Source organism: Amphiura filiformis, chromosome 5, assembly GCF_039555335.1.
Source record: "Amphiura filiformis chromosome 5, Afil_fr2py, whole genome shotgun sequence".
NCBI lineage: Eukaryota > Metazoa > Echinodermata > Ophiuroidea > Amphilepidida > Amphiuridae > Amphiura > Amphiura filiformis.
The window spans coordinates 37,284,769-37,303,258 of record NC_092632.1 but is presented as its reverse complement, the minus strand read 5'-3'; the positions used below and the strand labels follow the sequence as shown (position 1 = coordinate 37,303,258).

Genomic DNA, 18,490 nt, shown 5'->3' with positions numbered 1-18,490 from the left:
GTAATATACAGGCCTACTAAGCATTCTAAATACTATGAATGAATGTTGTGGATGTTTTGACTGTCAATGCCATACTATTGTTTAGGTGCAAAGGATGCAGCTACAAAATGTACATCTTATTAATATAATCAACATGCATTACCCCAAAATTCTTAGCATGATTTTTAATCCAAAATTGAGGTACTTTCTCTTTACCCAGAAGGCTCGTGTAACATCCAAAATGGATTGTCAAGAAACAAGTTTTCAATTTGGCATTTCCTGAAAGATGTAAAAGTTTGTAGGTAGTAATTGGCCTAAAATGTGCCAGCTTGACATAGACTGGGGTGGGGGTACTGCAAGCAGACGCAGTAACCCTCTCCTATTATGGGTCGTTGTTCCGTTCCTACAAGAATATCATTTAAAACAAACAAACTTTTGTTCACATGCACATTTTGCAGAGCCCAGTGCCTATATTCTGAGGCCAGGCAAACCATTTGAAAGCAACTCCACAGCCAATTTGGGCAGATGAGGCACCCTGGCAACCTTGTGCACACCCACACAGTTCTCCCATTCTGAGCCCCTGCATTACACAAGAGAAGAGATCACCAATGGTATGTCACCTATGTTAATCTACAACCAACCCCAAGGGGCATACCATGCTAATTTCTTTACACATGAGTGCTTCTTACCTTCGTAACATAACTCTTTTTAATATTCCATAAAAATTGATAAGGATGCATTTTCACAATAGGAGTAGACTTTGAAAAGCGTGACAAATAAAGTTCTTATGAAATCAATTTTTATGGATTTCAGCCACACATTTTATTGCTTGGATATTTCCTTTTTTCATACATGTTGATTTGCTGCTTGTTTAACACAGTATAGATTACAGTTTTGTAAGACATTATAAGCCGAGTATTTTACAGATTGGCTCATCCTGTCTTTTATCCTATTGATTTGAAAGGAATGGTTTTAATTCTCAAATTATCATGAAAACTGAACCATTTCTGCAGCTGAACCAAATATTTTGTTGTCATATTTCTTGCCATAATATAGCCCTAGAAATATGCTTTTTTTTCTCATTTGCTACTAATATTTTTTGTATTCCACTTTAAAGCCCTTCGCAAGTGATTCCAAGTTTACTGTTGGAGATTGTAAAAAAAGGACGGGTAACTCCCCTTCCGAAGAAAATGATACCCCCCTAATAAAAATTCTTCCGCAAACAAGTAGGCCTACAAACTCTACTTTAATATTTTTTATAATAATCTTTTAGACCAGGAAATATGAAAATATTCAAAATATTAATGTACTATTCTTCCTGACACAGTGCAAAAATTGTAGCCATAGGCCTAAAATGAGAATATTCAAAATATTAATGTACTATTCTTCCTGACACAGTGCAAAAATTGTAGCCATAGGCCTAAATATTATGAGATTATGCATGGTGTCATGCTTCTAAACAGGGATATGAGCAGAAGCTGAAAAAAAAAATTTCCCCTGCAAGCAATCCATAATTTCCCTCCGGTTTGACCAAATTTCCCTCCAGTATGACTTATGTATTTCTTTATTTTTTTGGTCAAAAACCAAATATTTCCCTGCAATGAGTTTCCCCGTGTTGCCCACTTTTTCCTGCCATGAATATGAGAGAGAAGCAGCCAGATAAGAGAAGGTATTTTTATGGCTTTGACCCCAGGGCTTTTGTCATGTAAGACCCTGGAAATGTTATTCTTTCCAAGGGGTGCATCTAGGGTCCCAAGTGTTGATGTGAATGACCTCATATCAGGACACCAAAAATCTAATTTAGAACTATGCGCATGTACATAGCTCATTTTGCCTACTTTTATCTAGTGTCTTTAGGTCTATGCCCAGTCTATGCCTAATCATGGTACATGATTAGCTTATAAAAGCTTGTCAAGGATAATTAAGCCTCTAGATAGTTAAGTACTTTTTTCACATGATAAATCAACAAAAATATATTACATGTAGAAAGGTTTCTAATTTGACTCTCAAAAATTTGCATGTACCAAACTCTCTACATAAATACATGCAGGTAACATGATCATTGATATATTAGATAGGCCCCTACATGTATCATAGTATGTTTAACATTTTGTTTGAACCATGACCTTAGAAAAGGTCAACAAGTATGTTATTCACCTGTACTGTAAATATTTACATAACATATGCTCATAACATACATTGTGGGTAATGTTTCTTCTCATGCATTTAATTAGTACCATGCATAACCAACATGTAGACCTCCTCTTCAGGATCAAAAGCCTTGGTAAAATCAGCCCTGGCCCTATCCCCATTTTATCCACAAGAAAAAGTTAAACATACACTGTAAATCCCGCTGTAAATCATGATTTTTAACATGAACATACGCTGTAAATGTTCATAGCTTTTCAAAACGCAACAATATCTCTGAGAAAATATTTAGAATTATACCAAATACCAACCATAAAGACCAACAATAATTTAGTTCTTTTGACATGTTGCATTTGGAAAGAATTATGCACAATCAATTGATAGTGTCTGAATGTTAGCCACATAAATCTGTACAGCAGCAGTCTACCACACATGAAATAAAAAGGTCTTGTGCAGTCATCATGAACTTTGGTTGCATTCCTGCATGTTGTACATGTCAGTCATCAGTATAAAATAGAGAAATCAAAGTAAATGACCCCAAATAAGGCTAATAGGGAAATATTTCCCCCAGAATTTCATCACATGAAGTTCAAGGCCACAAGTCATGATGAAAAACTGGGTAGGGCTTAATGATTTACCCCACCACATGCACCATCAGGCAAAACTTTAACCCGCTTCTCTACACAGGAATGCAAGGGGGTTCAAAGGGCCACATAACTGCACAACAGGGAAGCTCAATTTTCACTGCATGGGAAATCATAAATGTGGACAAATTTCTTGAAGTGTTTGTGGAACCAAGTATAGCCACATTATTTATTGGTGGTCTGTGGTTTATCCTAAAAAGTTTCTGAGGCTATTTTTAAATTGGCGGGGAGAAAAGTTTCAATTTAATATCTATGATGTACCTTGTACAATGGTTTTATTGTCTGGCTGTCATACATGCAATTTCTAACAAATGGTATGGAGACAAGCAAGATAATTTTATATATCAGTTCTGTCTGTAAATTTTTTTTTTTTTGCAATAGCAAGAAATATATTGTGCTGTTCAAAACCATTATCAGTGAAAATTAACATTACAATGTAAATGTTTTGGTTCTTGTCCCCTCCCTTCTCAATCTCTGGGATGGAAATTCTTTTTACATCTTGGTATACTTACATTGCTTGAATCAGACTTCCAGCCTTTTGGAGCGTGCTTTGAAAGTTTACATTTGGGGTCTAAAAATTCATATTCAGCATCTGTGAATCAAAAAAACATCAAAAATCTCATTTAATATGATTTTGGGTTGACATGTATAACAAATGTGTTAATTTTCTTGCAAATTATACATGTATATGTAGGCCTATGTATGTAGTATTTGCTATTTGATAAGACACTGCAAACATTTCTTTCTGTTTCTATTCCAGGTGCATGTCATTTTCAAACTAGCTCACATTAGGCTAATGATACATGTAGTTAATTCCAAATTTCCTGGCACCCACCGAATCACTTACTCATTTTGGCTAAAATCTTTCGTGATTATTTTCACGAAAAAGCCAATCATCTGAAAATTGAGCTGGCAATAATCAACCCTGATAATCAAAATTTCAACTTTCAAAATGTCAGACATGCCCAATTTGTCTCAGTTGTATGGGTAGAGGATGAAGTCAATAATGAAAATTTTCCTGGTGATGTCAAAAAATTGAAAACTCCTCTTCATTTTAATAAACAAGCTCAACCTTTTCTCAATCTGTTACAAAATGTCTGTAATTGTGTAAAGATTATCTAGAAGCATTCCTGTTTTGACTAACATCAATTGAAATAAAGTCCAATAAATGAAGAATTGAAATTTGAGTGAAAGATTAGAAACAAACAAACATGCGAATTTATTTTCATATAAAGTATTACTATAGACAATTTAAAGAAAAAAAGAAAAGAGGCAAATGAAAGAGAATAATAAAAGGCTTTTAATTAATGAGAAATGGGCTTGTTTCATGAAATAAAATTAGCATACCTTCTCCACATTATTTGTGGTAATATTACAGTATTTATAATCAGTAAATCCACTTAAAATTGGTACAAAGGATGGTGTATAAGATATTGCTATGTGTACAGTTACTACAGTATAACTTACGCTTGAATACGGCTAACCCAAAGAACTGAGTTTCCTTAACTCCGAGGGATTGGCAAACTTCATCAAATAAATCTTGCACCTTGGCCTTTCCCTGAAAAAAACAAACAAAGATATTCACAGTGAAATTATAAGCAAGAACTAATTACTTCATACTTGAACTTGGTACAATTATGTGACTCAATCTAGCCAATCTAATTACATTTAAATGAAGGTTAATCTTCAAGGCTGCATTAATTAATTTGCCTTTAATTATCAATGAATATGCAACCGGAAACACACCTGATGCTGATGGGAATACCAACAGCTTGGATTGCAGGTCATTTTACAAGGAAAATATTTACATGTATTGTAATGTTGCAAGTTTGTGTTTTTGACAATTATGCATACACAAAAATATCCAAATGTTTTATTTTTCTACATTTTAAGATATGTGTGTTGGAGCACTACAATCTATACTTTGGTTCATCTCAAGTTCGGTAGTGACGTAGGTGCGTATTTCGCTTGCCACAGTATTGAATCGCGCGCCTTAAGTTAAACGACCCGAGTGTACACGCACGTGCACAGGGGCGGTTTGTCAGCACGCTTGCGGCGCAACCGCGAATGAGCATTGACGTCACTACCAAACTTCAGGTGAACCAAATTATACATTTATGTGCTCAAATTGTCTCATTGTTAGTGTAGTGAAAATCATTAAACCTCCATCCAATTTGACCGTAAGTTTATCTGAAGTACATGTATGTATTTTTGTACCCTACTCATTCAAATGGATGTAGAAACGGACATTGGGGTTAAAGAAATGTGTCCTGACACATGAGCATGTTGAGATCCTAATCATGTAGGCAACTACCGTAAACAGATGCATCAGTAGGGTTGTAGATCAAATTATTTCTTATTTTGCATGACAAACCCAGAAATATTACTCACGGCTTGAGCTTTACGCCATCTTGGCGATGGCTTGATCACAAGTGTCTGTTGTGATCCGGTCCACTGCGTTCCAGCGGAGGTTGGATGCACTCTCACTCCCAGGGTTGAAAGTTGGTTTTAGCAGTGGATCATATACGTGACTGAGAGAATAAGCCCCGTCGACGACGGTTTTCATTGAATACCAATGCGCCCAATTTGGCACATTTTGGCAAAAGTGCCCTTAAAAAAGCGCCCAATTATGGCAAATGTCTGTGATTTTTGGGTGCTTTTTGTTCAAAATTGGTATACTGATGGTTAGCAAAAACAGCAAAAAGTAGGTAAAGAGAAAATCAGCATATACAATGTATCTGAAAGTCTGTGTGCCACGTATATGATCCACTGCTAAAACCAACTTTCAACCCTGGGAGTGAGAGTGCATCCAACCTCCAAGGAACGCAGTGGGACCTGGATCACAACAGACACTTGTGATCAAGCCATCAGCCAAGATGGCGAAAGCTCAAGCCGTGAGTAATATTTCTGGGTTTGTCATGCAAAATAAGAAATAAAATGTAGGCAACTATTTTGCACCCAAACACCATTTTACTGTACTCCACATTTGTATGCCGGCCAGGGGGGGGGGGCTCTCCCTGGTTGAAGGTACATGTATATGGGAAATCGTTGGGGATGTGCCACGGTTTTGGGATACCTTTTCAGCAATTTTGGTATATCGATGGGTAGGTTTTCATTGAATACCAATGCGCCCAATTTGGCACATTTTGGCAAAAGTGCCCTTAAAAAAGCGCCCAATTATGGCAAATGTCTGTGATTTTTGGGTGCTTTTTGTTCAAAATTGGTATACTGATGGTTAGCAAAAACAGCAAAAAGTAGGTAAAGAGAAAATCAGCATAAACAATGTATCTGAAAGTCTGTGTGCCACATACCCGTACAAATTTTTGGTACAATTATCTGGATTACCCTGCGCACCCTACATGTATGTTTTCAATACAATTCTTAATTACCCTGCGCACACTATTTTTTAGGGCTAGGATTAGGGTTATGATTATACATATGCGCAGGGTATACCAGAATTACTCCAAAAATGAAAATAAGACCCGCATATAGTTCCAGGGTTGGGGTTCTTACAAAAAATTAGTAACGGAAAACATATAGGCATATTTTCAATTTTTTTAAATACAATGGAAACCATGAACATATTTTTTTTTCACAAGGCTTATATAATAGCTGACAAACAGCAGTGTTACTTTCACTTTTTAACCGTCCGGTCTGAACCATTACCACAACACAGGGATATCATATCGCACACAAAACATTCTGATCATAGCACTTGAAATTGGCTGCTAATGCAAGGTAGCAGGTTCATAGACTACTTGTAATGAAGTTTGATCATCAACAAACTTGTGTATTGAATATGATATCAAATACAAAGAAACTTGTGACCCGTTAGATCATCCGATCTATCTGTACAATGTGTTTATGACCCATGTGTTGTGTACAAAATTGTTTACTTTTATTGATCTTATTTTTTTCAAGGTCAGTGGAAATGAAAATATGTACCGTACTAACTTTTATTTTATTTTGTTATACATGTAGAAACAGGAAGTGAATGTATCCAAAGTTTGCTCTCCCACATGCAAATGTACATTGTAATTAAATGTAGGTTGTACAACAAATCAAGGAGAGAAATGGCAGATGAAAAGGTTGGATAATAACATGCACACATTCACAGAGCCGTAGGCTAGGCTAGGCCTACATGTACATTTTTTTGGCATATATTTTTGACACATCCAAACTCTAATTGGAATTAGCCAAATTTGTTGTGTTTGTGGTTTGTACTAGGACTAGTATACTAACGAGCAATTTTGAAGTAAAGTCATACGATATAATTTGCACTAAATCACACATAGAGCTCCATGTTTAACAGCAAAGTGAGCTTTCTGTCTTTAATACCTCATTATTTCTGCTTGGACAGAAAACCTTCCTGAAACTACTGATGTAGTTTACTAATTATTTCATCATTTGATGAATTTGATGGAAATTGTACATACAATGTATGTGGAGTATTAGTTTACATGTATACATATATGTGAATGTGTTCAAACAAATTTTGGTCCTTGCAATGTACATGTACATGTATTGCTCCCACATCATCGCTGATCATAAACTTGTGAGCCTATAGGCTTACTATAAAACAAATTTGTATAATTAAAAATACCATGATATTTGAAGTCAGTTTGGTATGTGCCATATGTTTTCCAAAATATGTGACACACAAAACAAAAAGAAAAGAATATATAAAGGAAAATAAAGAAAACAATCCTTAAAACCCATTCTTGACTATTAGCCAAAAGCTTTTCCTTGCCCAAACAAACTCAAGTCCTTGAAACTGAATAGGAAGGAGGTCGTAGCATGGGTACTTGAAATTCCACAAATATCACCCTTTCTTGTCAAATTTTTGGAGCATTTTGTCCTTTGAGCAAAAAGAGCTCTGCTTTGCATTATTTGTCCATGCAGGATTTTCAAGGAATTTTAATCGTTAATTCCTACTGCCAAAAATACATTAAAGAATGTACTATAACGGGAGTAAGCAGTATCATTGTAGAATATACATTGTAAAAATCTTTTTCCAGGGTCCCAATTCCGTTTGGCAAAATGACCCATTTTTTGTTCTTTTCAGCCACTTGTTAACCATTTTAGCCAGGTGTCCCCCCCCCCCACATTTCAAGCTGGATTGGCGCTAATGAGTGCACCCACCCCCAAGAACCTGCTACCTTGTCCTTACATCATGTTCAAATCAAAGTCCATGGTCAAGACCAGAATCAAGACCACATAGTATTTTCCCATCAAAACAGGAAATAGTGCTTAACCCTGTATTTATTCTGTAAAACCTAACCACAAACATGCCTCACATTCCACATTTCTTATGGTCACTGCCATAACAGACTCTCTTCCAATCTGAAGGTGAACTTCCAGACATGAACAAGACCATGAACATGCACTATGGACCACAATGGCCTCATCTCAATGGCATAGTTCAATAACATCAATCAAACAATCATAGTACAAAATTTGACCTCAAGTTGCAGAGTATGAGTTTTTGTACCAAAATTTTCAAAGGTCATTTAATGAATGTACAAATGTATTAGAGTTGATGAACTGTGTCCTGATAGATGAGCATGTGGGTCCTACATCTACATGTAGTGATGTACTTCACTATCAAGTCAAAATGATCTCATGTGCAATTTCAAAGTTCCATAATCTTGAAAACAAGCATAACACAAAATTTGACCTTAAATTATGGAGTATGAGTTTTTGTAGCAAGCTCATCTAGAGGTCATTGTAAGAGTGTGCAAGTATATTGGGGTTACCTAACTATGTAATAAAAGATGAGAATGTTTGGGATTCTACTTGCTTGTTTGTAGCTGAGTCACAAAGCCTTTTGTCTGGGTATTTTATACAACAATTGAAAAATGCACTGGGATCAATTTCATTCCAATTGTTTAATCACCAATAATTTGAGACAATAATTAAGATCATTAAAATTTTTAATAAGCAATCCGAATTGGCCTAAAAGACCTCTTGCCTTTGGTAAAAGAATATCAACAAAACTGACTCCTAAATAACCTTAAAAGGTGTTTGTTCTTACTTTTCTTGTCCAATATTCCACTCCGGTGTTACATTTTTATCTAAATACCAAAGCGGTCACAAATACAATGTCGAATTAAATTCCGGATTCTAGTTCATTAGGCACTTTGTAACTGGACACATTCCAGAGCTTAAACTGCTCGTGACCGCCTACATGTACATGGTGGCTTGCTTAGTTACAAAGTATAACCTTGTTTAGTTACACAACCTACACATACAAAATTGTTTTTAAAAACTAATAATCATAATAGGAGGTATACAAATTAATAGATCTGATTTGTAATAAAGGTTATGATCATAATTACACAACTTTAGCATGCCAAGAATGCAGTGATCTATAAACTTTGCTTGTAAACATTGTGATGATTGTTCGTGATTTGCTACAAGTGTGTTATCTCTTCATCTTGATCTTTTCAAATGATCTATTCCTTCTTCCACTGTAGTTTTGATTCGAGTCCTTATCCACTCAAAGCCATAACTGCCATACTGTATGTTACTGTGCAGAAACAAAGGTACAGGGATGTATGGGGCCATAATGGGGTTGGCCCTAAATTAAATGAAAATTTCGTTTAAGAAAGGGTGTTTTTCCAACTTTTCATAGTTTTTTAAGATTTTCCCAAAATTGGTATAATTTCGGGTCACTTTTTTGTAAAATTTTGAGTCATTTGTCAGAGTCCCAGCTGCACATCCCCACCGAAACCAAAGTTGAGACCCTCCCCCAAGAAAGTATAATATTTCATAAAATTTGCTAAAATTTTCCAAAATTGGTATAATTTCAAGTCACTTTGTTGTTAAATTTTGGTTTCAAGAACTTGTTGGAACTTGGAGTCCCATCCGCACATCCCCACCTAAACCAAAGTTAAGACAATTTAAATTTTTAAAATTTTTTTTATTAAATTCTAGCATGTGCACTAATCCTTACCTCCACATTTATTTGCAATTCCTCATCATCATTGAGCAAGTTGACTGAGACTACTTTGAGAGGTTTGTTACCCCGGCTAGTTTGAAGAGATTTGGAGCTGGAGGTTAAGCTACCTCCTCCAGTCAGGCGAGGCATTATGGAATGACAACCAGCAAGGAAAGATGCAGTCCCATTATGTCATTCGCCATTGACCTGAAACAAAAAGAAGACAAAATATGCAAATTAATAATGAAACTTAAATGACTGAGTAGCAAGCTAGCTCTCTTTCTGTAGACACTATTGGGGGGGCACTGTGGGTTAACATTTTGCTTGACTACCTTTTCCACACATCTACATGGCTCAAATCTTTCACTTGTTACAGTTGGTACTTAAGCACAAATTCACTTAGCAACAATGTGTTCATTTTTAAGGGCCTATAGTAAAGTTGTCATTCCAATTTTCATTTCAACTGAAGGATGACCTTGAAGTCATCATGGTAATGATGGCTTTTGAATTAAGATTAATGACAATATAAATACCTGTTTACATACATTAGGTACATAAAAGAAATGAAATATATTATGACCTAAGGGAACATGATGATTGGAGCAGAACATGGGCATGGGATGTCACAGCCGATCATGTGAAATTTATCCCAGCACCAGCAGTTACATGTGAATCATTTTTTCCCTGTACAACATGTTTGCAAGGTAGCAGACATATTAATCGCTCACATGCATTTATTTTGATGGGAAGCACACATTAACACCAGCATGCAGTATTTACATCAAATTACATGCAGAATAGATCCCTGCTAGGAAATCTGTTATCAGCGTAATATTTCCAACGTCAATTAACTGCCACGTTCTACGTTCTACGTGTAGATCTACCCCAGTGGCGAGATGCGATTTCCTGGAAACAATTGACACACAGACACACCATCTAAATAAACACATTGAGATGGGGTGACTTCATTTCTGGATCATTTATGAAATTATTCATCAGACTGTGTTTTGATTTGGGGACATTGGGCTATTACATTTTTAAATCCACACTCCCCCTGTGATTTAGCTAGTCTTCTACAGAGGGAGTATACGTTTCAAAACAATGAAATAGATAATTAGGTAACTGCCATTTGAAATACTCACTCCAATTGCGGACGATATATATAAAGTATATGTAGGTAAAGCCATTATACACAGGGGTTCAAAATGATCAACTCTGACCAATTACATTTGAAAAACTTACTCTCCTTGTAGAAGATATTTCCAAAATTTTCCACAGCAGGAGTGTGAATTTTAAATGGGATAGCCCATTGTACAAAATCATTTCCTGTGATGTTTTTAAACAAAGTGTATGCCAGCTGGCAAAATTGGAATTAAGAATTCAAAACCTTGTCAGCTGATGAACTAATAATGAAATCGCAATCAATGTTAGTAATTAGTTTCAAGAGCAAAAGGAAGCTACATGTATGTAACAGCCCACGTGTAGTATCCTACTCACTTGTAAACAATATTGTTTACAGCAAGTACAAAATGTAATAATTACTACATGTATACAAATTACAAGTAGTCCTGCAAAATACCACAAAATCAATATACTATAGTAATGAGTTTTCATGATTGCATAATTGCCCATGGTACATGTATGTGGGTGTGTGTACATACGAAAAATATGTGTGGACTGTGGGTGCAGGCCAGGGTGGGTACAAGTGGGGGTGTGTGGCAAACTTGGGATGGGGGTGTGGATGGTTGGATGAACATACTTTTATTGTTGTTTTAATGTTATAAAAAATGTATTGTACATGTAGTTAGTTTGTTTGTTCTTTTTTGGAAAGGGGCAATGCATCATGCACAAGAAATGATATTAAAAAAAAGTCCATGTCAAACTTCATGTCTTACTCACTCGCTACAAAATTAACTTAGGCCTGCAAAGAATACACAATTTTGGAGGCCAAAATATGCACCTCAATTTAAAAAAAATGCAATTTCTAAAAATAAATTTTAAATATACAACTTTTAATTAATTTTGTGGATTTAGAGAGTCCCTGGACCTGACGAAATGTGCTGATATTATCATGGTTAATTTGAAAAACAATAAAATCACCCATAAATTACACAAGTTTGTATCCATGGATCAAAAGGGGCAGATTTGTAACAAGTTTGTGTTCCCTTCAAAATCTATTAAAGATCAAAAAATGCATTGGTTTTATATTTGTACACATTTCTATATATCTTAAATAGATTCTGAAGTGGCCATAAGTTTGCCCCTTTTGGATACAGTGGTCAATCTGTAATGTGAAATTAAGTATAATATGTCAAACCTGTGACAGGCCCTCTCTGACATTAATTACAAAATCCACCAGTCCTAACAAACATTTGCACACCACTTCAAGCAGCTCAGTTTAATAAAAAATTTAACACTGCCAATTAAATTTTATGGATACAGACTAACAAACAGACTAAAGCAAAAGGCAAGCTGCAGCTGTACATATGTATATTGCACACAAATTGTATGTAAATTGTATGATATCTAAATTATCTATGCACAAATTCATATAAATTAAACATTGCCAGTCTAAATGTTAGGCCCAATCTGATCCACTCAGACACAGACCAAAGTTTAAAATGTTGAAAATTTTGTTATTATCAGTGGCGGCACTACACGGGGGGCAATTTTGCGCAAAATTTGTCGATTTTGCCCACCCTGAATATCACTTTGGTCCCCAAAAAAAATCCTGGTGCTGCCACTAGTTAAATATCAAATAATAACTTTTTAATAATTTTTAGTATATAATCTTACCAATGTTGAAATCCCTTGGTTGCAAGGCTGCAAAATTTATGTCCATTTTGTTATGGTTTTTGTTGTTTTTAACCTATATATTTAAACATATTTTTGCCAACTTTGGTCTGATCGGATCTAATCAAATCATGTATGTGACCAGTTGTGCATTTTGTATAGCACAATTTTTTTTTTTTTTTGAAAACCTCATAATATCTACATGTATGTAAAATATCATTCATGAGCATTCATGAGTATATCAGGGTGAAATCCTTCCAGCTCCCAGGATTGCTTCATGGCCTGTCAGCTGTATCACATCTACAATGGTCTACCCAAGAAATGCCATAATGCCTATGGCTATAAGGGAATCAAAAATAAACTTCAGTGTACAGCTCTGGTTCATCTTCACTTGTTGGTATTGGTACGAACAGAATCCACGTCGTGGTATGCGAGGATAACGATACCAAGAAATTGACGACAAAGTTGACATTCGGGTAGGAGGAGGAGGAGGCGGCGTAATAATGTGATTAGATAATCTGCAAGTATGTATTACATTGAATGTTGTGTAACTTGATTAAACATGCAGCATGTGATGAGGACAATTTATACCAGATGGAAGTATCAGAGTCATGAAGGGTGAACATCAACCAGTTCAGTTTCAATTTAATGTACGTATGTACTGTATGCCCGGGGGGTCACTCCTATTGTGGCCTGTACACCATCCGCGATAATGAAAATGTGTAAAAAGGGTAGTTTTTCGTGGGTGGGCATGATATGCGCGCATCGTGTTTAGGGTGTCAAAAACATGAAAACTTGGAAAAAAAAGGTAGCGAAATTGCAATTGCTAATACGCGGAAATGAAATTTAGGGTATGAAATTTGATGCAAGGAATAAAATCCCCGCTTAGGGTGTGAAAACAGGCGCATGATACCTGTTTAGGGTATCGTTTTAGCCCAGGGTTAAATCCTTGTTTAGGGTGCTTAAATTCAAAAGTTGATTATCGCGGATGGTGTACAGGCCGCAATGGGATTTCCCGGATGTACATAATTGTACATGTACATGTAGGTCTGGATCTGGTCTGGATGCATGTAAACTACTCTGACACATAGTATACATTTGTACATACCGTATTCATTCCAATAAGCGCCCAGGGCGCTTAACAAAGTCATTATGGATGGGCGCTTATTTCTTAACTGGTTTACCCAATTTTTCGTAAGGGGTGTTGATTCTACAAATTTATGTATGTTATATAAGGGTCCCGAGACATTCTAGTAGCTTTTCTGATGTAGAAAATGTAAATTTACACAAGACTTGTAGTCCTCCAGCTATTTCACCGTATCAACATCTATCTGTCACTTCAACACTGATTGGAAATTTCCTGGGTGGGCGCTTATTGGGGCACGGGTGCTTATTGGAACGAATATGGTACATGTGTTTCATGCAAATAAAAAATTGTTAATTTTAAATTTATGATAATTCCTCTATTTCTTTCCTATTCATGATAATGCTGTTTTTGTAAATGTTGAATTTATTAGCATCATCAACAATATTGTATGAAAAAAATGAAGAATTTGTGGCTAAGAGAAATTAGCTAAGCCTAAAGTTCTAAAATGAAAGGAATACAAATATATTTTGGGAAATGTTGAGTGCCTTTTAATTTTTTTATTATTTGCTCATCACTACAAAAATTTAAAACAAAAAGTCTGTATAGGCTATTATATACCGGTACGCAATGTTTCTGAAGATGGATGACATTGATATTACATGTACATTGTACACACAGGTATAGATCTGCTACTTTTAAAGAATTGATTTTCAGAGGAATGTTTCATTATTATGATTATTGACGCACTTTAAACGATCAATAAGTCAGGTCTGGTATTTTATCTGATGCAATTTCCATTTAAACCTTGCATGTGGGTGGATCAGTCTAAAATGTAGCAATACAAACGAGTCAACTTGCATGGCGCAGCAAGGAGAAAATATTGTGCACAACAAATTCAGGGTTCCACAGAAATCGTCTATTCAAATTATCTACATTGTATCAAATATTTTTTCATACATGTACAATGTACATTGTAAGTAAATATTTTTTCATACATGTACAATGTACATTGTAAGTATTGGTGCAAATTATACATTCTACAACCTGAACACATAATCTTATTATTTTGTTGGAAATACATCAACACTCAGTTTGGGGAGCAATATATACCCCAGCTCAGCCAATATACATGTATTGTATATCAGATAAACAATCTGGGGAAATTATATTATTATCAATTAGGCTACATAGTTTAAATCACATTTAAATCACATTTAATGTACTTACTGTTGTGAGAAATAGTGAGACTTGACTATGCAAAAATATGTGCGAATCATTGAGATGACTTGTATTTAAGTGGGCATTTTGTGATCAACAGACAGCCTCATCCACCCACTTTTCTCAAAAAAGAAACCTCTGGTTACATTTATGTTACTTTATTAATTTGTTTAGCAAAAATGTCATCAAATTTGAATTACGTTCTGGTGTACCAAAACAAAATTACAACACAGTTAGTGCCTATATTTGGCAGTGCAATACTAATACCCATAATCATGCGTAACTTGCAAACGCAAAATCGCAACTGAAATTTTGAGAATAAGCTGTTTTCGTGGATATCTATAGGAAAATGTCATAAAAAGAGGATGGTAGGATCACAAAATACTCCTTTAAAAGGGTCATGAAGGGATTTGTCAGTGTAAAAACAAGTCCAGCAGAAGCTGGCTGCACAAAGTTAGATGCAACTTGAAAGCAACAAGTGTCATAATTTACAAACATCCACCTCATTAAATTTGGAAAGGGTGTGCACATGAAATCACTGCAGTATGTACAATGTATGTACCTCATGTCATGCGGTTACTTGAACAAAATTTGGCAGCCTCAGCTCAAATATATAGTTTGGAATGTGTGTGAAAAAATTGCAGATTACAATCATTTGTATCAAAGTCAGTTGTCATTTCTTGGATATATACAATAGGTTTTGACAAAGAAACGACCATGGACCAGAACAACAAAGCGTTGTGTGGGTTTAGTTTAGCGGTTGGTTCTTTACACATACGCAACTAGATTAATCTGTACTCACCATTATGTTACGTATAATAGTATTAATTCCCTTCTTATTTCATATATGATCCATGCAAAATATATATATCCAACAAAAGAGTTAAGATTCAGTAGATGTAGTATTTAGCCAATACACAAGTGGTTCCTACTGCTCATATGCATACAGACTCGTTGCATACAGACATGTCAAGTGTGTTTGTGCATGTAAACATGTGAATCCTGCACACAGTTGCTCTAATTTGATTGTAAAAATATGCACTATTGATGTATCTCCTGGATGTATTTATATCCTTGGTTTATTGTATCCAAATTTATGAATTTGTGGTAACATTTAAGCAGACGGAAGCATTCACAATATTATCCTTATTGACGTTGCGTTCAATGGTTTGACTGCAAGATGCAGGGCATTACTATTAGCTTAGGTTTCTCAGCACATCTGCTGTGTTGGGATACAAAATACCACAGCCATTCAGGACTATTCCACTGTTACTGAGGGGTGGATGAAAGAAACTTTATACCTGCCACAAACTTGTCCAAAACAAATGTTTGGAGTGCTTACAATTTCTGAATCTTAAGTAATTTTTATGCAATTAATCAATGTTAGCATAAAAATTCACAGAGTTAAACATTCCAATTTCAGTATATTTCGCTGGTCTATGATTAAAGTGAACTTATTTACCAGGAATCCACCAGCAATATACCCCCTGCGAGCCAGTTCCATACCAGTAATTCATATGCAAATGTACACACACACTTCTCATTGAGATATGACTGGATGGAGTGTGAGCCACTGGATATAATACAGACTGGCATACATGGCATACCACAGCCCACAGACTATTAAATCAACCATTTCAAACACACTGCACACTTTTGTTTTCCTCCTCAACTTTTCACCACCCTGGTGTTTTGACTCATCATGAATGGATTGGGAAAGCCTTGACTCAATATTTTTTTTGCCAGGGAGTAGCACATTCATGGTCAATATGGGAAGAGACTTGTTCCCCCCTCTTTGGGTAAATCAGACAGGCTGGAATTTATGAGTTGAGTGACTTGGCAGGTTGCCATGACAGAATGCCACTGAATTTTATGCCTGGGATTTTTATACAGGAATTTTTAAATGTTAAAGTAACCTCAATTATTGTCAAGGAAAGTAAAAGGTACAGATTGTCGATGGTGCAGTTTCCCCATACAGTTTACAGGCAATAAGCAGGCCTAATGAAAAACAAATGCAGTTGACCCCTTAATGAAGTATTTTGAGATCCTAGCATCCTCTATTATGACATTTTTCAGTAGATATCTACGAAAAAAGCTTTAAAATGTTGGTTGATTACGATTTTGCGTTTGCGAGTTAATATGCATGATTCAATATGTATATTACCAGAGAAAATGAGAAACTGCTCCATAGACAATGTGTTGTAATTTCGTTCTGGTGTACCAGAACATATAAATTCAAATATCACAATATTTTTGCTAATTAATCTGCAAGAAATTTATTCATGTACGGTACATAAACATTATGTAGCCAGAGGTTTCAATCTCAACTTTTTTTACTATTCATGAAAGAAAAGTGGGGTGATGATACTGTGGACCACGAAATGCCCTTTTAAATGAAGCCCCATAGTTGGCTTCCCGGTTGGCTTATTCGCAACCATGTAGCGTTGTACATATACAATCATTAAGGGCTCATATTGAAATACCCTACCACGTTTTCACACAGAAAGAAGGCAGGATTCCCCTCGCTAAGCGCGCGCCTTAGGAAAGCTCGCTCCTAATTTAAGTCAGTGAAGTGGCTAATTGCAGTGTTATAATCACACAGGATTTTAACAAAAGAAGGCTAGCACAGGAAAGCTGCAGGATGGCGCACACCTTCCTGTGTAAGGGAATTTCAAAAAGAGCCCTAAGGCCGTCATCGACATAATGTCAACATCGGCACATATCCCGACATGTCGACATCAAAAAAAAAATCTTTAAAAAAATGTTGGGTTTTTTGGTTTTGTTTTGGGTTTTTTTCGAAATAAATCAATTGTGACCCCCCTATTTCCGCAACAAAATTTTTTTGACCCCTTCTACCGATACATCTTACCTCCTTAGGCTATTTTTTTTTAATTGAAAAAGCAAGTTATAGGCCCAAAATTACTTGTTATTCAAGGTTGGAAACCAGAGAAATACTGCTACTAAAAAAATTACTTTTTTTTTACAAAGTTGGATAAAGTTGTACATTTTGATTACTTTTACTTCTATTGAACAGTCAGGGACACATTGAATTAGTATTCTTTGCCTGGAATTATAAATAGCACATGATTTTCTTTGTTTTACCTCATTTCTTAACCTCAAAATTAAAAGGGGATGTGACAGTAAAAACTAACAAAGGGGGTATTTTGTGATTTTAGCGTATGGTTCAATAGTAGACATCAACGAAAAAATGCTTATTTCCAAAATTTCACTTGATCTGGACATGTATTGCATTTGTGATTTTCGCATTTATTACAGTGACATAATATAGGCCACTTTGTTGTAATTTTAGGCTGACAACAGCTGGAAAATACAATTAGGGCCTACATATTGGAAGATATCTTTGTCAAACTACCAAAATCTGCAAGAAAGTTAATGCACACAAATATTATCTAGTCCTGGTTTCTGATGGTATAAAAGTTTTTTATTTTTGGAGGCAGGGTGAGGTTGTGGGAAAGTGCAAAGCAGTATTTTGTGATCCTAACATCCTCTTTTTATGACATTTTTCACTACTAGCCACGAAAAAAAGCTTATTCCCAAAATTTCAGTTGATTCCGATTTTGTATTTGCATTCATGAGTTATGCATGATTTTTGTGTATTACACTGGTCCATAGACAATGTGTTGTAATTTTGTTCTGCTACACCAGAATGTAATTCAAATT

The 18,490-nt window shown here is 35.5% G+C and overlaps 1 protein-coding gene across 2 annotated transcripts in view; it reads right to left on the bottom strand.

Moving 5' to 3' along the window:
- LOC140153079 (uncharacterized) overlaps nucleotides 1-18,490 on the bottom strand; it is a 52,947-nt gene that overhangs the window by 23,720 nt on the left and 10,737 nt on the right. Inside the window, exons 1-4 of one of the 2 annotated variants that reach the window (XM_072175695.1) lie at nucleotides 15,612-16,035; nucleotides 9,727-9,918; nucleotides 4,239-4,329; nucleotides 3,284-3,363 (exon numbers count right to left, since the gene is read on the bottom strand). In XM_072175695.1, coding sequence (XP_072031796.1) covers nucleotides 3,284-3,363; nucleotides 4,239-4,329; nucleotides 9,727-9,861 — 306 coding nt within the window. In that variant the 5' untranslated portion in view covers nucleotides 9,862-9,918; nucleotides 15,612-16,035. Of the gene's footprint in view, nucleotides 1-3,283; nucleotides 3,364-4,238; nucleotides 4,330-9,726; nucleotides 9,919-15,611; nucleotides 16,036-18,490 lie in introns of those variants that run through there. The other variant, XM_072175696.1, reaches the window with a different exon arrangement.